General features: G+C 39.0%; 1 protein-coding gene across 1 annotated transcript; it reads right to left on the bottom strand.

Moving 5' to 3' along the window:
* Nucleotides 1–20,372: 20,372 nt before the first annotated feature.
* LOC145158456 (uncharacterized) lies at nucleotides 20,373–21,647 on the bottom strand. Its single transcript, XM_079077350.1, has 2 exons — nucleotides 21,506–21,647; nucleotides 20,373–21,277 (listed from the first exon to the last, which is right to left on the bottom strand). Exons 1-2 carry the CDS (start codon nucleotides 21,645–21,647, stop codon nucleotides 20,373–20,375), a joined length of 1,047 nt encoding a protein of 348 aa, XP_078933476.1.
* Between the last annotated feature and the right edge of the window lie 1,640 nt (nucleotides 21,648–23,287).

Here is a 23,287-nt window from a genome sequence, read left to right as displayed (position 1 = left end):
TCGTGGCGTATTCGGGGGTTATAATTGATACCGGGGCTTCGAGGGAAGTTGAAATGAAAGAAATATTGAAAAAAGGGCTAAAAATGACAAATTTTCAAAGTATACCCGGGAGGTCTCGCACCCTCCTATTTATAGGGGCCGAAGCTCCTGATCCGACGGCTGAGAAGCCTCCAGGTGTGCTGATCCGAGGACTCGCAGGGGATGGCTCGCACGAGGCTGCACGTGTGAAGTGGCTGCTGGCTTCTTGTGATTGGTCTGAAGCCTCGGTCCGAAGTCGGTTCTGGTGGTGGGGTCCGTAGGCGAGGGTGCACAGGTGGCTGCACGTGCGAAGGCCTCGCTGTCCTCTCCTGATTGGACCGCTTCGGATAAGGCCAGGTGCTCGGATGACTCAGCATCTCGGACATGTGGCTCGACTGACTCACCAATCTCGGACACGTGGCACGTTCTAAGCGAGGGTGACGTGGCAAATCGTGACTATGCGAATTTTCTCGGTTTTTGTGCAAAAACTTCTAAAATCCATAACATTCGCATACGAGCTCCGTTTTTGACGTTCTTTATATGCACGCGTAGGTAAAATTACGCTCTACAACTTCCGTTTAGATTTCGTTGGCTAATTTTGACTTTAATTTTTATATTATTATTTTTAACAGACCGGGACAGGAAATCCGTTAAAAATTCATAACTTCTTCATCCTACGTCCGTTTTCGTCAGACTTTTTACCGTTGTGCTACTAATGACGAGACCTTCGATTCTCGTTTAGGTTGTGTCGGCTAAAAATCATTCGATCTAAAATTCGAGTTTTTAGCTGTCTACTGCTAAGCTGAAACTTCGAAAAATCATAACTTCCTCATACGAAGTCAGATTCGTGCGTTCTTTTTATCGAACTTCTCGGTTTAACGAACACTACAAGTTTCGTTTAGATTACTAAGGCTAAAAAGTATTTTATCGAAAACTCACTTTTTACGACATTCAGCACCGAGCCGGTTTTGTCGTGAAACTTCGACAGGTCATAACTTCTTCGTTATAACTCGGATTTCGGCATTTTTTATATATCCGTAATCCTTGTCACGACCACTACAACTTTCTTAATAGATATCGGCTTTATCTAAAATTTAATTTTGACGCTTATTTTTATTCTTAATTAATTAACTCCTAGTAATTAAGCATAAAACACATAAAACACATAGAATTCACATAATTCCTTTTTCATTTCTTCAAAATGAGTCACAAAGGTTAACCTAGACCATTATGTCAATATTAATGCCTAGCCTAGAAACACGGGCGTTACAACTCTCTCCCCCTTAGGATGATTTCGTCCCCGGAATCACACAACGACAAACAACTACGGGTAGCGACTCACCATGTCTCTCTCCGTTTCCCAGGTGGGATTTGGCCCATTTATATGTTTCCATCGCACAAGCACTAAATCGACTATCTTACGTTACAACTTCTTAGTCTTACGGTAAACGATTGCCTCAGGTTCTCCAATTAACCTCTTGCTCTCATCCAACCATAATTCAGAAATGGGAATTATGTCGGGCACACCTCCCGTGAACTTCCTCAAATAACACACATGAAATGTGTTATGAATACCCTCCAGTTCTTCCGGTAATTCTAGCTTGTAAGCTTGATTCTCGATCCTCCGAAGAACTTTAAATGGTCCAATAAACCTTGGACTCAACCTTCCCCTTCTACCAAACCTTATAAGTCTCTTCCACGACGAGACTTTAAGTAAAACCGAATCTCCAACTTTGAATGATATCGGTTGTCTTTTCTTGTCAGCATAGCTCTTTTGAGCAGCTAACATCATTTCCCTAATCACTTTCAACTTTCCAGCAGTCTGATGGACTATTTCAAGTCCCATAAGCTGATTTCCCCCAACTTCCAGTCACCATGACGACATTCAACACTTTTCCCTATACAAAGCGTGATAAGGTGTCATCTTGAGGCTTGAGTGGAAACTATTACCCTAGAAAAATTCTACTAAAGGTAAATGTTCATCCCAGTTACCTTGGAATTCCAGGGTACATGTTCTCAGCATATCCTCCAATGTTTGAATCGTTTATTCGCTCTGACCATCGGTTTGCGGATGGTAAGCCGTATTCAAACACAACTTGGTACCCAATTCCTCTTACAGACTCCTCCAACACCTTGAGGTAAAACGGCTGTTACGATCGGATACAATCGTTAACGGAACACCGTGAAGCCTCACAATTTCTTTCACATAAGAATTCACAACTTTATCCATAGACCATTTCTCGTTGGCTGCTATGAAATGCGCACTCTTAGTGAAGCGATCAATGACCACCTAAATCATGTCGTGACCATTCCTTGTTCTGGGCAGTTTAGTCATAAAATCCATAGTGATATCTTCTCATTTACCCATGGGTATAGGTAAAGGTTCTAAACTCCCATACGGTTTCTGATGTTGTGCCTTAACCCTATCACAAGTTACACACTCGGCCACATACTTAGCAACATCGAGCTTCATCGTCGGCCACTAGTAATAGGGTTTTAGATCCCTATACATTTTCGTACTGCCGGGCTGAATCGAGTACATGGTTTTGTGAGCTTCTTCCATCAGAAGATCTCTTACTCTTCCCGCCTTAGGTACCCAAATCCTTGTTGGATTAGTGTCTAAGTCCATAACTATAATTGGTATATACTTGACCCGACCCGACCTGGTCCATTTGGGTTGCATGGCATCATGCATTTGGATAGACTAAAATGAGAGAAATAACACTTAAGGTTTATTAATATATTATAAGTTCTAATATATTAATAAGATTATTTAATTAGTGTTGATCAAGAATTAATTTAGAATTAATTAAGTGATCAAAAGAAGACTAATTAAATATATGGGTTGATTGTGTAAATCATCCATACTTATATAGTGGGCTAATGCTCCATGGATTATCAAGTTGGGCCAAAACCCATAGGATGCTCCATGGTGTATTTGAACCCATGGATCCAAGGAAATGGAAAGCCATGACAATTAGGGTTTACCCTAATTGTGACAAACTATATAAGCATCTTATTCTTGCAAAATCGGCCACCATGTATGCATGAAGAGGGCTAGGCGATTTCATGAAGTGTTCATTTCTCTCTAAGTTATTCCAAGTGCATTTGATGTTGTGTGAACCATTTGAGGTGTCACATTTGGGGCACTAGGCTCTTGAGCTCCATGGAATCAAGCACCAACAAAGAGGTATGTATTTCTACTAGTTTCTATATTACTTGTACTTCATAATATGCTAGTTAGGATAAATACCTTGGAAATTGATATTTGCATGTATAATAGAGAAAACATAGATCCAAGGTATTTAGGGTTGCATGTACACCATAGGAGTGTTAGAATGCTCAAATCCCAACAGTGGTATCAGAGCCTAGGCTTGTTTTCACTTATACTTGATGCAAACTGCTTAAAATCGAAGTTTTTTTGCTGCTGGGACAGTGGACTCGCCGAGTCCAAGACAAAATGCATCCAACTCGCCGAGTTGGTTCGTGCACTCGACGAGTTGGACCCCCAAACAGCATATCTTTGAGTTTTGGTGCTGGAATTGGTCTAGAATCATTACCTTTGACTGTTTTGGTCTTATAAAACCTGTTTTTAATGTGGTAATGATTATGTTAAACCAATTTCAATGCTATAATCAAAGTCTCAAGTTTATATATGTTTATGTAATTCTTGAAAATTGTTGATTGTGAATGTTCATGCTTATGAGTTTTGGTAGATCATAGGAATTATGTGCAAATTGTTTGTTATTATAATTCTTGATCTCAATGAAATTGTAAGGAGTCCATAACTTGTCCTCAAATTATGGATTACCAAAAGTTTTTTATGTTTCCTTGATTTATGAGTTAGTTTAGATTAATGAAAAAAAATTGTGTTTTAGTTGTTTTTTATCCAAATTAATCTAAAAGGAGTTCATAAAATATGTTTTTGTAACTTGTCTTCAAGTCACATGAAAAGTCATATTTATGAATCTTAAAACTCATAAAAGTGTCATAGGTTACACAAAAAATGAAGAGTCTCTTTCATTAAATTGTTTTATGACTCCATAACTTGTCCTCAAGTTATGGATGTTTAAGAGTCACTTCTTTAAAAGTGTTATTAAAGAATAAGAGGTTACATAAAAATGAAGAGTCTTCATTTTAATGAGCCATTAAACTCATAAGTTATGAAATGAAAAGTCTTGAATAGTTTCAAAACTTGCCCTCAAGTTTTGGAATTTGTAAAGTTACTCTTCATGTATACTTTAATTCCAAATTGAACCCTTAGAATTTTAAAAGCTAAAATTCAAACTTTATGGACTTCATTAAATTAATTAAAGTGTTTAATTAAAAGAGTTAATAATTCCATAAAGACATGGTTTAAGTTTAATTAAATTAAGCGTATAGTTTAATTAATAGATTAAACCACCAAGTATTTTAAATGTTTAAAATACACCCTTATACTATTATTATAATTTTAATTATATAGATATGTATAAGATAAAGTCAATCTTACCATTAGTAGGCATCATTCACGAAGCCGGTCTATAAGGGGGGTATAAGGTTACTGCCTATAAAATGACAGTTTAATGGGTGTCCACTCTCACCCACCGCTTCCTTGACTGGTGGAGGGTCGTTAGCCGAACGGGTAGGAAAGGACTATAATTCTCCCTTCATTAAAAGTATAATGATAAATACTAAGTAACTAAACACTTATAAATTCCCAATCTTAGTTACTTAGGAAAATGTGAAATAGGTGCTAACCCATGAAATTACACTTTGTACCTTACCAAGTCGTTAGTGGAGCGTGTGTGGTTAACCGGCACACTAATAAGGACTAGTAAGAGTGGCAAAGGGTAACTTGACTTTATTATAGATCGGTGGAGCGTGTGTGGTTAACCGGCACATTGATTAGGTGATAAAATTAAGGGTACCAAGTCAATTTGCATGGTTATTCACACCTTGTTTGTGATCCTCGGCATCCCAGTCACAAACTTGAGAGGGCACAATCGAGATTCAAACATGCCATTGAAAGTTCAATGTATCTCAAAAAATCTAGGAGTTTCAAATCTAATTAAAACTTAATTATATTTCGTTTTTTATGGTGGAAATTGGTAAATCATCATTTACCTACCTTCAACTATTTTATAATTTGGATTACGGCATCCCTCTTCCAATTATATATAGGTTGTTGGATCCTAGGGTTAATATTTCATATTGGGTGTTATATTAAGGACTTTAAATCAACTAACTTGTATTTCTCCCTTATAGATGTCTCCTTCAGACAACTCTGGTCTTCCCAAATCTTTAGGAACAAGCTATCCTAATGAAGATGATATCCCAAATGACAATCAAGGTGAAAGATCAATCCCTTTATTGAGCATTAGTGGGACTGGAAATCATACTTCACTTCCTCCACCTCCTCCAATAAATCTCCCTATCCCACAAGTTTCAAGACTTGATAAGTTCTAAGTCACTCAATCCCTATTGGAAAACAAAGTCTATATGTGCTTAGGTCTTGGAGATTAAGTCACATATTGACAAGCCGGGAGAGTCGGGTGTCGAAGTCTCGAGGTAGCTGGCTGTTGACTTGGTTCTTCAGTCACTCCCTGATGACAGATCGCGACATGACCCTTTAATGATCTTATCTATTTGCTTGGTGCTGCTAAATCAGCAATGATTTGGAACACTGGTAAAGCAAATTTGATTAGAAGATCGACTTCCAAAAACTTCATGGACATTGACAATGGTAACACTGGAAATCCAGAAAAACTTTCTCTTCCCAATGGAAAGGGATCGGCCATAGTCAACTCGGTTGACCAAATGGTAAAGAGAAAGGCTAAGTCTGAGATAGTCCCATGTACCATTCCCAAAGAGTCCATATGTGCCTATTGCCAAAGGAAAGGGGCATTGGTTGCGAAGCTGCCGAATTTACCTGAAACCTCTTAAGGATGGTAAAGTCAAAAGTTTGACTCTACTTCAGGTAAAGTCCGTTATCTAACTCTATTAAGTCTCTTTTGGAGATTCTTAATACATGATGTAATGTAATTACATTTTGATGTTTTTAAAGAATCAAAGGAAACTTAAAGAAAAGGTGTGCTGATTCTGATCGCATGGTTCGATGACCAGAATTTTGAGCCACTACATAAGAGTTATGAGATATTGTTTAGGAATAGATAACAACAAAGTTTTCATATGAATTTGCATTGTAAGGATAAGTTTTTCAGCAAGTTTTTAAAATAAAAGAAAATTTTTGATTTTATTTATTTTAAGTATCCTTACAAAGGCATTTGTGAAAAATTGTTGTTTATATGTTTCCATTGATAAGCAATATTGGAAAATGAATTTGATTCTTTCGTTTGTGGTAGTGTCATAATTTATCAAATAAGGAAAGATTATCATCACCCAAGTTTCAGTTGGATAGAAACTTGGAATCATGCAAGTTGTATTGTGTGATGAATGAGATTTTTCATCTTTGGTAAATTAAGACTAATTCCTTGTTCACATTCGCATGTGAGTCAAGCGAAGGACTAAAGGATCGGGTACATTAGGTTGTGTATTAGTCAGGTCCACCACAAAGGTTGAATAAGAAGAATCAAATAAGGCAGAAGATAAAAGTTTCTCCAATCTGAAGAGATGGGAGAGTACTTGTGTATCTTGTTTTATGATTATCTTAGTGATTATGGAACCATATCATAATTGATCCTCTAAGGACACCTTAGTGCATTTGGTGGCTAAGGAGAGGAATCGTGAATTGTGGAAATGGTTAAATCAAAGGATAAATCATACTTCGTTCCAAAATAAAATCTTAGACTCATACTCCAAGATTGAGCCTTGAGTGACATAATATTAAGAAAGGTTTAAAACACTTGTCAAATGTAGAGTATAATGTTTTCTTACTCTTGTACATTTGAAATTGGTAAGTTGTGATGTTTTGGATAAAACAAAGACCAACTAAGGCCAATTGTGTGAAGTGTTTGTAAAAGAATCTGTACTATCTCTTGAATATTTGGCAAGAGAGTCTTATATGTCAAGAGGACAGTGGGAGTCTAAAAGATCTTAAGATAGGTTCAAGAACTAATCAAGATATTTGTTAATCACTAGCCCACGACTTGAGGTTTGTAACCTATTGTGTTGACATATTCTTATTTCTGTGTCTATTCCAGTTAAAAGTTGACTATGCTTGTGAGTTCTATGAGTTCTCAATTGTTTGCATAACAACCTGGAAGCAATGGTAGGCCCTTGTGCTGCCGGGTGGCAAAAAATTAAGATTGAACAAGTTCAGTCCATATGTGTTTGGATTTGCCACTAACCTTGTCTTGTGACTATGGTTATGACAAATTCACATGGATAGGAACACTTACACCATAAAAATCTAAGTGTCATAAGGTTTCTCTTCGATTCATGAAAATGATGGTGAGGAAACTCTTTCACTAAGTAGATTTTAAGTAGATAGCAATTGTGAGAATGACAAAAGGTCTAAACATTATGATTACGGCATCCCTCTTCATAATTGTTTAGACACACAGATGAGCTATATAAGGAAAGGTGTATGATTTTGATAAAGTCTTATCAAAGCATCTCGTATAATAAATCTGAACTTTGGTAAGAAAGTCAATAAAGTATTGTTTTTCTAGAAGTCCAGCTGATTTCTGAGTACATGTCAAAGCTAGTGGGAGCATAAGTGTTATGCTAGCAAGATAATAATCATTATGCTAGTGGGAGCATGATGATTATGTTGCAAGTTAACAATGTTAATTATAGAAAACAAAAGTTTCAATTCGCTTTGAAAAGTTGTTTCCCTATAATTAAGGGAGAGGATTTTATACTTCATTCCAATTCTACCAGCTTAGATTGAGATTTTAATCAACTTTAGTCAAGGATATATATGAATGTTATGCTGGAATGGTTCAACATAAAGAAATTTTGTATATGTTGCGTTCTCAAAATTTTGATTATGATTACGGCATACCTCTTCATAGTTCGAATTGTGAGAATATGGCAAATAAAAAAAAATTATAGCATGAATCATGTCCAATATGCTTCGGGTATAGGATCGATTACATGAGCTATAATAGTTATCCTTTCTAAATTTTCCTAATGCTTAGGGCATTAAGAAGGGAAAAGGGATTAGAACTGAATATGACTAAAATGATTAAGCAATTGTCGAGAACAATTTGAGGTTTGCCAAAGATTGGTTACTCATGGACAATTGGAAGTATAGAGTAAGGACCATATTGACATATTTTGAAAAGAGGCAACTCTTGTTCAAAAGTGATGGTCAAAATGGGAATGTGGAATTGTTTCCATAGGTGGAAGTTATTCTTTGAATCTGTGTAAGATTAGAGAACTTAATGCAAGAATGATGTTCAAAGGAATGTACTTTGAATTTGAGACTTCGTTTCCATGGAATTGATCTCCATTGGAATGCTTTGTAATGTCTGTTGCCAAGTCTTTGTGACTTGTGTGCATATTCATTACAAGAGGATCATTGCATATAAGTTTAGAATCTAACAAGATTACGGTAAATGACAAGAATTTGGTGTTCTTACATTTATTGTAAAGGATTTCGGATTGTGAAATGAGCATCATTGAAATATTGTCAATTGATCTGTTTCACAAAGAGAGGACCACATGTAAGCATAGTGTGGATACTTGGAGTATGGCATAGCTATTGTTTGGACGAACATAGTGTGCATGCTTAGAGCATGGCATCACTGTTGTTTCAATTCAAGTATTAAGTTGATTAATCGAAACATGAATAATGAGTAATCAATATGGTGGTTAGATAAAAGGGTTTTTATTTACACTCAAAGTGTTGGGGCCATACAGGATTAGTATTATTTTTGTGTTTCACTTTGCATGTTTTGACTTCCAAAATAACTAGGTCATTCTTCCGAATGACTAAGTTATTCAAACCATCCACAGTCGGTCATATGTTGGAAGTAGATATGAATCAAGACTGTCATTAGTTTGTCTTGTATGATTTGTCTAATGTGCATTAGACATAGCAATGGTTGCTACAACATTCATAAGTGCTCATAAGTTCTGAGTATTGGATTCAACCCACGCTCATTTGAATCACTTCATGGATTTTATCACGAGTGAATCATTAGACGATAATATCTTATATTCTTCAAACCTAGAGATATGAGTTGTTGACTATGAGTTGGTTATACATTGATTGCACGCAAACGCATTGGTAACTCGATGTTATAAAACGTGCCTTTGTGTATGATTCAACAAGTAGTCAGTACAATCATATGAGTCGAAGTTTATCCATTCCTTTTACCTTCGGGATAAAAGCGATATCTGTGGGCCCCTCGATGATTTAGTGATGACAAAACGTAAGTGCTCGGCCGGGCCTGGACTGATTTGATTTGTTCAATTAGTCAGTCGTCATAAATCGGAAATCGGGAAACAACAAATGGACAGAGAGAATGATTATAATCCATGTCTCAGTCCATATGATATCTAGAATGGAGGAATATATGATCACTTATATAATGGACGCGTTATTGATTTGTTCAGAGTTCGGCAGCAGCTTTTAAGAGCTACGATTGCTGGTCGGGTTGTGAAGGCATACTTGCAATAATAGTTATTAGACTTATCCAAGTGGGAGACTGTTGGATTAGTGTCTAAGTCCATAACTATAATTGGTGTATACTTGACCCGACCCGACATGGTCCATTTGGGTTGCATGGCATCGTGCATTTGGATAGACTAAAATGAGAGAAATAGCACTTAAGGTTTATTAATATATTATAAGTTCTAATATATTAATAAGATTATTTAATTAGTGTTGATCAAGAATTAATTTAGAATTAATTAAGTGATCAAAAGAAGACTAATTAAATATATGGGTTGATTGTGTAAATCATCCATACTTATATAGTGGGCTAATGCTCCATGGATTATCAAGTTGGGCCAAAACCCATAGGATGCTCCATGGTGTATTTGAACCCATGGATCCAAGGAAATGGAAAGCCATGACAATTAGGGTTTACCCTAATTGTGACAAACTATATAAGCATCTTATTCTTGCAAAATCGGCCACCATGTATGCATGAAGAGGGCTAGGCGATTTCATGAAGTGTTCATTTCTCTCTAAGTTATTCCAAGTGCATTTGATGTTGTGTGAACCATTTGAGGTGTCACATTTGGGGCACTAGGCTCTTGAGCTCCATGGAATCAAGCACCAACAAAGAGGTATGTATTTCTACTAGTTTCTATATTACTTGTACTTCATAATATGCTAGTTAGGATAAATACCTTGGAAATTGATATTTGCATGTATAATAGAGAAAACATAGATCCAAGGTATTTAGGGTTGCATGTACACCATAGGAGTGTTAGAATGCTCAAATCCCAACAATCCTATCTTTGAATACCTTCAGTCCTTGACCGTTTGTATCAAACACCAACGTTTTGCCCAAACGTTCCTCCTTTCGGTCATTTCTCTCTAAAGCTTCCTCTTGAGCTTTCTTTATACTTTCCACAATTGTCGAGACAACTTCAATTCTCAACGCTCTTGGCCTTTTCTTTTCAAGATTTACCTTCCGACTGAGAGCATTAGCAACAACATTTGCTTTACCAGGGTGGTAAAGTATCTCACAGTCGTAGTCCTTGAGTAACTCTAGCTAGCGCCGTTGCCTCATGTTCAATTCCTTCTTCATATCTTTAAGGCGAACACTACTGCTGCCAACTCCAGACCATGAGTGGGGTAGTTCCTTTCATGCTCCTTCAATTGCCTCGATGCATTCGCTATCATTTTATCCCTTTGGGTCAGAACACAACCTAACCCAACTCCAGAGGCATCATTATAAACTGTGAACTCATCAACTCCTTCAGGTAACGAAAGAATCGGTGCTTCACACAACGTCTTCTTTAACTTTTCAAAGCTTCATATGCTTCTCATTCCGAGTATAGACAACTCCTTTGTGGGTCAAAGCTGTCAATGGAGTCGCGATCGAAGAAAAGCCTTGGATAAATCAGCGATAATATCCAGCTAATCCTAAAAAGCTTCAGGTCTCCATAGGACTTTCGATCGTAACCTTCGAGTTACAAAATAAATCCTTATTGAGGACTCCTTCTTCTTCTTAGAATAAGTATTTTCCTTCGTTTATTGTAACAGACCGATGGGTCATGTTCTAATGATCTCTCATTGTATACTGCACTACTTAGACTCAGATCTCCTAGGGACAAATTTCGGAACAAACTATACCTTCCTTCATGTTCTAATGTGATACAATCACATTTCAACATGTATCATTTCTAACTACCAACTTCTTTAATAATGAGTGTGATACTTCTATTGATCGCTTTGATCATTTCTCACTTCAATCTTCTGGCTTAAGTCAAATACTACATCGAACTTGGTTCTCTGAACCACATAATAAACTCATCTTAGTCGGACTCGATTCGATATGACCTCTAAGGTCGGAATAACAATCATCTTCTTAGTCATTACCAAAACGATGGTAATGACATACTAGAATAAGACGGAATCAATTACTAGTTTCTTGGTAACCTTGTGACTTTCCCTGATCCAAGTGTGAGTCCTGTGCTTCCAGTAGTATAGATCTCTACTACTATTCACACCTACTCATACTCGTCCCAAGTACGGTCTCGCAGTCCCCAAGTCCTAAAATCAAAAAACAATTTAACACATACGAATGTGTCCAATTAATCATAAAATTTTCCTAGACTCTACTAGGACTTCTTCCATACGTATCTTCAATCATCAATTCTGCTTCAACTTGGTTGGTGATGGAAATTCCAGACGATTGGGACAACTTCAAAAATTACACCAACCATTCCATTCATCAGATGACAAAACTAGGGTTTATATTATTTCCTTGAAACGATTACACAAAGGTTCAAGTTTACCCTATACTATGCCTCTAATAGGTTAAACCACTTGTTACTATTCACATTACTACTTCGTAACTTGATCTTCGGGTATCAAGTCTTTACTTCTACTTCCTAGCGTTATTAATCGCTTCGTCAAGGATATCCTGAAATTCTTTTGGCGTTGATGGTGCACTTGGCCTTGTTACTTCATTGTTCTTCGGACAGTTCTTAGAAATATGGCCTTCTTCTTTACATACATAACACACCTCCTTGGGAATCGTACACTTATTGGCGTAATGCCCTATTTCTCCACACCTAAAGCACTTCACCTTCCTGTCACAATCCCCAGAGTGTTTATTTTTGCACTTCCCGCACCAATTTCCTTTACCTCCTCTTTTGCCAGACTTTGAGGATATGTTGCTCTTGTTGGGCCTTGAAGACCCCTCAAATTTCCTCTTCTTGCCAACTTCAATCTTGTTGGCGGTCCTGTCATTGATAATATCTTCAACAGACTTGGCAACCCTAATAGTTGCCTCAAGAACATATGCCTGACGTACTGGCATAGTAAGTTCACCCTTACTTTGTTGAAGTAAACGTTTTGTTTCTTCCATCTGTTCATCCAACATCGTACGCACCATTGCCTACACCCCAGCCATCGTGATTGGCTCAGGCTGTGGATTATCGCTTCCGAATCCACTTTGAGTACTCGTCATTTCGATCTATACACCAATCGTAGGTGAATTTAGATCTTCATTTTCGTTAGACGTTAAGCCTTCGTTATTACTCCGAAACGTTTATATGTTAGTTCTAATATCATAGCCATACGTTTAGAATCCAACACACATAAGGTTTCCAGATCCGGTCGGCAACAGAACATAGATCCAAACAAATAATGGCATATATGGCAAACATATAGCATTTAGCACATAAAAGCATTTTAGGCATCTTTCCTAAAATAAACTAGTGCTCGTGTCAATTTAGGTGTACTACCTAAAATATAATAGACACACTCAACTCACAATCATCGCTTAGCATTCTAAGTTTAAGTCTAGAAATCCTACAAATTTCCTAGTTCGCTTAAACTAATGCTCTGATACCAACTGTGACATCCCCTAATTTCTCGGCCAGAAAATACCGATTTAATTTATGTTTTTTTTAAAAATAAAATCAGAGAATCTTTTTAAAAGATGTTGCGGAATTGGTCCCCAAAACAACATATGATAAAAGTTTATCAAAACCGTTCTTTAAGAAATATATAATTTCCTTTTTATATTAAAACCTCGGGATGTCATGTTCCGATACAGATCAAAAGCATAAACAAGACATTATAAGCCTTACAACAGTTATTTATAACTACTCGCCTATAATCCATAAATCACTCATCATCATCCGACTATGCTCGGGGTCCACTACCTGTAATCATAAAAAACTGAGTGGGTCAGGCTTGGAAGCCTGGTGAGCATATAGGATTTTCAACCCACAATAAATAAATTTATTGTACTTAAACATCAATCAATCAACCAAATTACCCCAACCCCATTATCTTATTTATTTCTTAAGGGTTTACCCTAAGAATCAACTATCACTCCTTCCTAACGATTCATCCTAAGGAATAGACACAAGGTCACACCATCATCAGGGTTTATACAACAGGGGCTAAATTCATAGCTCTTATTTATTGACATTATTATTGACAATATTCACCCCTGTCATACATGTCAATGGGTTTTTAGAGTACTCCAAATGAACATATAGTTCATTACACCTATAGGTTGCGGGTCTGCTAGTGTTCCACAGACCATCTAGAATAGTCCATGGTTGTCATCCCTACTCTGCTGAATGACGGGGGCCAACATTTTGGGTAAGTGATTCTCTCAAATTTCACCACTCACCCTCAACTCATGATCAATATTACTGATCATCTCCTTTATCCAACTCACATTTCATCACACACCCATTATTTCATCTACCAATGTTTTACCCAACATTTTTGTAGATAAAAATACATATACAGTTTAAATTATTTAAAAACATGTATAAATCACACCTTCAACATCCAACTCAAATAAACAAACAATAAATATTCACACATCACGTATTTTATGTAAAATACTTCATATCTATGTGTAAGGTGAAAGTAACTACACACTCACTTGATTTAATGAAAATCGGGCAGCAATTCGTTTCCTAAAACGATCGTTTCTAATAAAACCGGGAGTTTTATTGAGAAACCGGGCTCTACGAAGGGTCGGGCTTCAAAACCGAAAAGATAAATTCTCCGGGCTTCTCGGGCACTTCGTGGCGTATTCGGGGGTTATAATTGATACCGGGGCTTCGAGGGAAGTTGAAATGAAAGAAATATTGAAAAAAGGGCTAAAAATGACAAATTTTCAAAGTATACCTGGGAGGTCTCGCACCCTCCTATTTATAGGGGCCGAAGCTCCTGATCCGACGGCTGAGAAGCCTCCAGGTGTGCTGATCCGAGGACTCACAGGGGATGGCTCGCACGAGGCTGCACGTGCGAAGTGGCTGCTGGCTTCTTGTGATTGGTCCGAAGCCTCGGTCCGAAGTCGGTTCTGGTGGTGGGGTCCGCAGGCGAGGGTGCGCAGGTGGCTGCACGTGCGAAGGCCTCGCTGTCCTCTCCTGATTGGACCGCTTCGGATAAGGCCAGGTGCTCGGATGACTCAGCAGCTCGGACACGTGGCTCGCCTGACTCACCAATCTCGGACACGTGGCACGTTCTAAGCGAGGGTGACGTGGCAAATCGTGACTATGCGAATTTTCTCGGTTTTTGTGCAAAAACTTCTAAAATCCATAACATTCGCATACGAGCTCCGTTTTTGACGTTCTTTATATGCACGCGTAGGTAAAATTACGCTCTACAACTTCCGTTTAGATTTTGTTGGCTAATTTTGATTTAATTTTTATATTATTATTTTTAACAGACCGGGACAGGAAATCCGTTAAAAATTCATAACTTCTTCATCCTACGTCCGTTTTCGTCAGACTTTTTACCGTTGTGCTACTAATGACGAGACCTTCGATTCTCGTTTAGGTTGTGTCGGCTAAAAATCATTGGATCTAAAATTCGAGTTTTTAGCTGTCTACTGCTAAGCTGAAACTTCGCAAAATCATAACTTCCTCATACGAAGTCAGATTCGTGCGTTCTTTTTATCGAACTTCTCGGTTTAACGAACACTACAAGTTTCGTTTAGATTACTAAGGCTAAAAAGTAGTTTATCGAAAACTCACTTTTTACGACATTCAGCACCGAGCCGGTTTTGTCGTGAAACTTCGACAAGTTATAACTTCTTCGTTATAACTCGGATTTCGACATTTTTTATATATCCGTAATCCTTGTCACGACCACTACAACTTTCTTAATAGATATCGGCTTTATCTAAAATTTAATTTTGACGCTTATTTTTATTCTTAATTAATTAACTCCTAGTAATTAAGCATAAAACACATAAAACACATAGAATTCACATAATTCCTTTTTCATTTCTTCAAAATGAGTCACAAAGGTTAACCTAGACCATTATGTCAATATTAATGCCTAGCCTAGAAACACGGGCGTTACACACGTGTTCGGAAATTCTAAACCCTAATCAGGGTAAGTGATGAATCAACCCGATAAAACATTATTCCATACCCCTCGAGAGCGTATAACATTCATAACAAGGCTTAACAGAGTGTAAGAACCTTGCGTTACGAAGGCAAACACTTAAAAAGGTCGCAAACGAAGTCACTCTCAACCTCTTTCACTCTATCTCTCCCAAATCTCCCTAAGTACGAGAAATCTCTCCCAGTGTGTGAAATCTCTCCCAAATCTCTCTCTGTATGAGAAATCTCTCCAAGTGTGTGAAATCTCTCCCAAATCTCTCCAAGTATGAGAAATCTCTCCAAGTGTGTGAAATCTCTCCCAAATCTCTCTCTGTATGAGAAATCTCTCCAAGAGTGTGAAATCTCTCCCAAATCTCTCCAAGTATGAGAAATCTTTCCAAGTGTGTGAAATCTCTCCCAAATCTCTCTCTGTATGAGAAATCTCTCCAAGTGTGTGAAATCTCTCCCAAATCTCTCCAAGTATGAGAAATCTCTCCAAGTGTGTGAAATATCTCCCAAATCTCTCTCTGTATGAGAAATCTCTCCAAGTGTGTGAAATCTCTCCCAAATCTCTCCAAGTATGAGAAATCTCTCCAAGTGTGTGAAATCTCTCCCAAATCTCTCTCTGTATGAGAAATCTCTCCAAGTGTGTAAAATCTCTCCCAAATCTCTCTCAAAATCTCTCTCAACTTTTTATAATCACTCGGGGCATCCCGACCCTTAATTTAGTCGAAAACCGCTCGAAAACGGAAGTTTACGCGAAAAACAACTTTAAGGAGCCAAACCCTCTTAAGGAGCCAAACCCTCTTAAGGAGCCGAACCCTCTTAGGAACCGAACCTCCCTTAAGGAACCAAAACCCCTAAGAAGCCTCCTGGACCGAACACCCTTAAGAACGGAACTAGGAGGACCGAACCGAAGCTGCTGATCCGATCTGCTGAACCGAACCCTAGCCTTCGGTCCCTTCTGGTGAGTTCGCCTGCGAGGCTCAGACCGAACCTCTTACTCTCGGTTCCAATGCACCAACCGAACCCTACCTTCGGTTCTAACCCTCTCAAGACCCAACCTTCGGCCAGACATCGAAAATTAGCATTTTCTTCCCGGTTTTTGACCCAATCTTCGTTTTAAGCCCGTTTTTCGTGATTTTAACGCGTGATTTTCACCAAAACTCGTAATTTAATATAAGAGACCCTAAATATTCATTTTTAATCATATTTTTGGGGGAAATCATTGTCCAAGAATAAAATCTATTAAGTTAGATTTTGGGGTAGAGTGTTGACTTTATCTACAGTATGACACAAGCAACCTCCCCCATACCTTCATAGTACAACCCTCAGTCACTATTCCCCCTACCTAGTCAACTATTGGTCCTTTGACACCCCTCCTCCAGCTGTAAAGGTTCATCAAAAGCTGAAAATCTCCTCTCTCCTCCCATTTCACTCACTTTTCACCAAAGAGCAAAGCACATTCTCTCTCACTTCCTCTCACCAAGAATTCGAGATTCAAGGCTGATCTTGAGCTTTCCACACACCTTGGTAAGTAAATCTCTTCCCACACTTGATTTCCTTACACTTCTTCACTCAAATCATGAGTTCCTTACACAAATATCGTCATATTTGTTGTTAATCTTCGAATCTTCAAGCATCATCTAAGTGTTCTTGAGTTGAACACTTCTTTTCTCCATCATCCGTCTACTGAAATCACTCGAGGTGAGTTCATACCCCTGCATTTTCATGTTTTCTTCAAGTTTTAGGGGGGGGGGGGGGGAATACAAGTTAAAATACCAAAAACTTAACTAAACTCAAAGAACAGCTTTCATCAGAAAAGTTGAGTGTTATTCACGGACTGTTTTGACTATCTTAAAATTAATATCTTTCAAAACTGTTTAATATGCAAATAGTTCAGGTTCACACCTTTAAAATGACTACTTGCACATCTATATACGATTTTTCTACGATTTATGGTGATTTTTACAAAACTGCCTATCATTTCAGAAACGAATTCGGACCAGTCTGTGAATATGAACACTTTAACACAAGTTAAAGACTTCTAAAAATCATAATAAAAATTATGAATAAACTAGACACATTTTTTGAACTCTCAGAATTTACGGATTTAATTTTCGACTTCGTATGATTTTTCTGTGAATTTTCTAAAACAGTGTAGAAAGGTCAAAAACTAGTTCACAGCTTACAACTTTCATAACACTTTGTAGTATGTTGAGCAAAGTGCATAACAATAAGTTCTAAATATTGAATGTCTTTTCTTGTTAGTGTATCATCATAAACTGAAATTTAGTCATTCATGATAAGGTTTCTTCATTCATTTCGAACACATATAATAAACTACAACAAGCATAGTTTATGGATTTTTACTACATGAAAAAGGTTTTACTCTCAAGACAAATGGGTTTTTCATATACTACATGATAAACTATAATAGTAATAGTTTAAGGATTTCATATCACTAATTTATTCATAAAAGGTGATTTTACTTCCACCACAGAAGAGGTTTTATAATCAAACTATGTGTAAACTGGTTAACTTAAGTTGTGAGGCAATTCTCTCCTAGTACGTTCGAGTACGGGATTCCAATTACTGTAAGTTATAACCAGAGTCTCTTGTAGGGAGAGCGTGATAATTTTGTATAGATCTATATTGGGATTGACACCCCACACCTCGCTGCTAGCTACAGCCGGACCGGCAGGTCTGCGGGTGACAAGAGTCATAGGATCTTAACGTCTGAAAAACTTTGTGCAAGTTATTTCTCGTCATAGTATGGTTATAGCGACTCACATAGGGAGTTAACAATCTTTCAAGTTTACAGGGAAAACTCTACCTTGAAAAGGGGTTTTATCTATTTTAAAACTACAAACCCGTTATAAGTATAAAACACACACATATTCTCGGTAATTGGATTTAGGACTACATGACTTTTATAAGGAAAAATATTGGATTTTCTTTGGAAACATATTTCTATTAATACTACATTTCATCTAGAATTGTTAGACTTTAGCTATAATTGCTAAGTGTATATGCTAGAGTTATATAAGAATCTAGTCACAATCGACTTAGAATTAGTGGTCCCACCTTACTTCCTGTTCCTTGTTTGGTTGTGGACCTAGGGCAGACCCATTATATTCAACGCTTTATTCAACTTAAATATTATATAACTTATATACACTGGGTGATTATAGAGGGAATCTACGGGTCCTTCTAGGATTCATTATCGCATAACATAAGAGCATTCACTTCACACTTAATAAAGAAAATATTGGATTTTCTGGAATCATACTCTATTGTTTTTACAAGGAAAACGGCTTTTTCCTCAAACAAAACTCTTATGAACTCACCAACTTAATTGTTGACACTTTTTCAAAACTACTTGTATTCTCAGGAAATCAGTGAAACAGGAAATCAACAGCATTTCGAGGATAGGACGTTAAATCGTCAAACAGTTCATTTTGTCATCATAATGTAATTGATTTTGAAACATGTAAACATATACTATGGTGTAACCTTTTCAATTATATTTATGATGGTTGTATTACTTTGAGCACTATTATACTCGTTGTTGTGATACTATACATGAAATCCTCCACCCCCGGACGTTTCCGCCATCCTTGGTTTGGGGGTGTGACACATTCCATGTTCTTGGTATTTGTCTTCCTTCCATTGTTTCCAAGGCGTATGCCCCATTCTGGTTCGCTTCGACCACTCTGTATGGGCCTTCCCATGCGGGTCCCAGCTTCCCCTGAGGCTGAGCCCGACTTGCTTCGTTCTTTCTTAGCACATATTCTCCCACTCTGAACGCTTTTTCCCTGACTCTCTGATTGTAGTATCTCTCCGTCGCACGCTTGTACGCTGCCTGGCGTATACTTGCCTTCTCTCGCCTTTCCTCAAGGGTATCCAGATTTAGCCTCAAGTCCTGGGAATTGGCCTCTTCGTTAGTACAGCTTGTCCTTAGCATGCCTATCATCACCTCTCCCGGGAGCATTGCCTCCGTTCCATATGTCAAACTAAATGGTGTCTCATGCGTGCCTGTCCGCGGGGCTATATGACCATAGCACTGTTGGTATTTCCTCAGTCCAGTTTCCCTTGGCCTTCCCTAGCCGTTTCTTGATCCCGTTTACGATGGTTCTGTTGGATACTTCTGTCTGTCCGTTTGCTTGTGGATGTGCCACTGACGTGAATCGTTGGTTGATCCCTTTACTGGCACACCATTCTTTGAACGAGTTTTCAGCAAATTGGAGTCCATTGTCACTTATCAGTATTTTAGGCGTGCCAAACCTGGTCATGATGTTCTTCCAGACAAACTTAATTATGTGCCTTCCTGTTATGCATGCCAACGGTTCTGCTTCAATCCATTTTGTAAAATAATCCACCGCCACGACCATGTACTTCAGTTTCCCTGATGCCTCTGGAAATGGTCCCACAATGTCTATTCCCCATTGATAGAACGGCCATGGGCTGGATATGTTGGATAAAGGTGCGGGTGGATTTGCTTGGACCGGGGAAAATACATGGCATTCCTTGCATGCTATTGTTAGCTCTGTTGCGTTTTGGTGCGCCGTTGGCCAGTATATTCCCATCCGGAGTACCTTCCCTGTTAAAGCTCGTGCCCCCTCATATGCGCCTGCTTGGCCTACGTGTGCTTCTTGCAGTACCTCTTTCCCTTTGGCTTTATCTACGCATTTTAACCATGGGGTTGTGAACCCCTTCCGATACAGCTCCCCGTTGATTAGTGCATATGAAGGTGCCTTTATGCGTATCTTCCTGGCTTCGTCGTGGCTATCGGGGAGGATGCCTTGCTGCAGGTAATCTATCAGCGGAGTCATCCACGTGGGTCCCGCTGTCGTAAGTGTGTTTATCTGTTGTTCCTCTATACCCCTTTCCTTGAGTACTTCTACTAGAACCTTATTTTATAAGTGGTCAAAACATGTCGACGTGAGTTTGCTTAGGGCGTCTGCCCTCCTGTTCTCACTCCTTGGGATCTGTTTGATTGTGAATTCCTTGAAAGATTTAGTAAGTTGCCGCACTGTTTTAACGTATCTTTTCATTCTCTTGTCTCTCGTTTCGAAACTCCCATTCACTTGGTTGGCAGCCAATCTCGAGTCTGTTAGCGCTGCTACGGCTTCTGCCCCTATTTGCTTGGCCAGGCGTAGGCCGGCGAGCAGCGCCTCATATTCCGCCTCGTTATTTGAGGTGTGGAAGTCGAAACGGAGGGCATACATAACTTCTTCTCCCTCTGGGCTGGTTAGGATTAGACCAGCCCCTGAGCCTTCCCTGCTGGACGCTCCATCTGTGTACAGTGTCCACTTTCGACTTTCCTCCGAGATCTCTTTTACTACCATAATTCCTTCTTTGGCTGCGTCTTCTTCTCCCGGGATTTCGAGCAGGAAATCCGCTAACGCCTGTCCCTTGATGCTTGTCCTTGGCTGGTAACTGATGTCATGCTCACCCAACTCTATTGCCCACTTCGCTAGTCTTCCTGACGTTTCAGGCTTGAGTAAGATTTGCTTGATCGGGTGATTAGTTAGGACCTCTATTTGGTGCGCCTGGAAATACCGCCTTAAACGTCTTGCAGCAAAAATTAGTGCCAGCACCAGTTTCTCCAGGGTGGGATAGTTAAGTTCGGGGCCCTGTAGCTCTCGGCTAACGAAGTACACTGGCTTCTGCTCCCCTTCTCTTTCCACGACTAGTGCGGATGATATGGCTTTGGCTGAGGTTGAAAGGTATACTTGTAATATTTCTCCCGGGATGGGGCTGGCTAGCGTGGGTAATTTGTGTAAGGCTTCTTTGATGCCTTGGAGCACTTCCTCTGCTGCTGCCGTCCATTGGAAATTACTTTTCTCAATACAACCCTATAGCGTGTTGAATAGTGGCATGGCCCTGTCGGCCGACTTTGATATGAACCTGCTGAGTGCTGTGATTTTCCCATTAAGGCCCTGCGCGTCCCTTAAAGTGCTTGGAGGTGGAGTTTCCATGAACTCATCCACTTTTGCTGGGCTGGGATGGACGCCTTGCCTAGTGAAATAGTATCATAGGAACCGACCTTCTTCAACTCCAAAGGTGCACTTGTTCGGGTTCAGCTTCATATTTGCCTCTTCCAACGTCCTGAAATTCTCTTTGACGTCCTGTAGCATTCTTTCTTCATCCTCACTCTTAATGACCATATCATCGACGTATACTTTCATGTTCCTTCCGATCTGCTTTGAAAACATGGAGTCGACCAAGCGTTAGTATGTTGCCCCCGCATTTTTTAGTCCGAAAGGCATTTTGGTATAGCAGAATGTGCCGTGATCTGTGTAGAAGGCCGTTCTTTCCTCGTCATCTTTGTTCATCAGGATCTGATGATACCCTTTATACACATCCAGGAAACACTTTAATTTGATACCTTGTAATGATTCTACCTTCTGGTCGATTTCTGGTAGGGGGTAGCAGTCCTTAGGGCATGCTTTGTTGAGATCAAAGAAATCGATGCACATGCGCCATGACCCATCATGTTTCTGTACCATGACAGGATTGGCTATCCAGGTTGGGAATATTGCTTCTCTCAATATCCCTGCCTTTATCAGTTTGGCTACCTATGCGTTGATCGCCCTATTGCGGTCTCCTCCTTGAACCCTCTTTTTCTGCTTAACTTCCTTTGTGCCTGGTTTAATCATGAGCTTGTGTTCTATGATTTTCCGGTCTATGCCAACCATGTCTGTGGGCGCCCATGCAAACACGTGTTTGTACCGTCTGAGGAGGTCCACAAGCGCCCGTCTGGTGTCCCCTGGGAGGTTGTGGCCGATGCTAATCGTCTGATCGGGGTATTCTTGGTTGATCACTTCCTTCTCGTTTGCCGGTCCACTCCGTGCTTTTTTGGTTTCTCTTGTCATTTCAGCTGGCTGCATGATTGCAAAACATTGCAGTTGTCTTGGCGGTGTGGCCAGGATTGTAGCCGGTCCATCGCTAGTGTTGAACTTCACTATCCCATGCATTGTTGACGGGATCGCTCCCAATTTAAGCAGAGTTGTCCTGCCCAAAATGATGTTATGTTCTGCTGAATGTCGGATGACTACAAAATCAACCAAAACCGTTTCCTCCGCTGCTTATCGAGGCTAGTGTGACATCCCCATTTTCACGGCCAGAAAAGACCGATTTTTTTTTTTGTTTATGCTTTATAAAAATCAGAGTAATAATTTAAATAAAAGAGTTGCGGAATTTGTTCCCAGAAAAACATGATAAATATGTTATCAAAGCATTTCCGAAGAAAAGTATTTTTATTCATTTTAAAACATTTGGGATGTTATCGTCAATACAGAAACATAAGCATAAACATAACTTACATTCATTTACACTAGTGATCTACATCTCTTTTAAATCTCTCAGTGTAAAGTAGCTTCATATCGACACCTGTGATACAAATAAGCTTGAGTGGGTCAGGTTGGAAAACCTGGTGAGTACATAGGGTTTTCAACCCACAGTAATATAATTATTATGTTTAATCATCAAACAATTAATCAACCCAATTACCCATTCCCGTTATCTTATTTACTCTTAAGGATTTACCCTAAGAATCATCTATTTCTCGTTCATTTATTCCTAAGGATCATCCTAAGGAATCGGCACGAAGTCCATCGTTGCCATGGTTTACTCAATAGGCACTAAGTCTCATAGTTGCCAGGGTTATTCTCTTTTGTCGACAGTATCGATTCCGAGACTCCTCTCACAACACATGTCAAGGGGTTTAGGCACTACGTTGCATAGTCGCCAGGGTTAATCTCGTCTATCGACAGTTTCGTTTCCGAGACTCCTCTCACAACACATGTCAAGGGGTTTTTAGAGTACA

This window comes from Lactuca virosa, chromosome 2 (genome assembly GCF_052849685.1).
Source record: "Lactuca virosa cultivar CGN04683 chromosome 2, Lactuca_virosa_CGN04683_v6, whole genome shotgun sequence".
Classification (NCBI taxonomy): Eukaryota; Viridiplantae; Streptophyta; class Magnoliopsida; order Asterales; family Asteraceae; genus Lactuca; species Lactuca virosa.
This window is presented reverse-complemented; position numbering and strand designations above follow the sequence as displayed.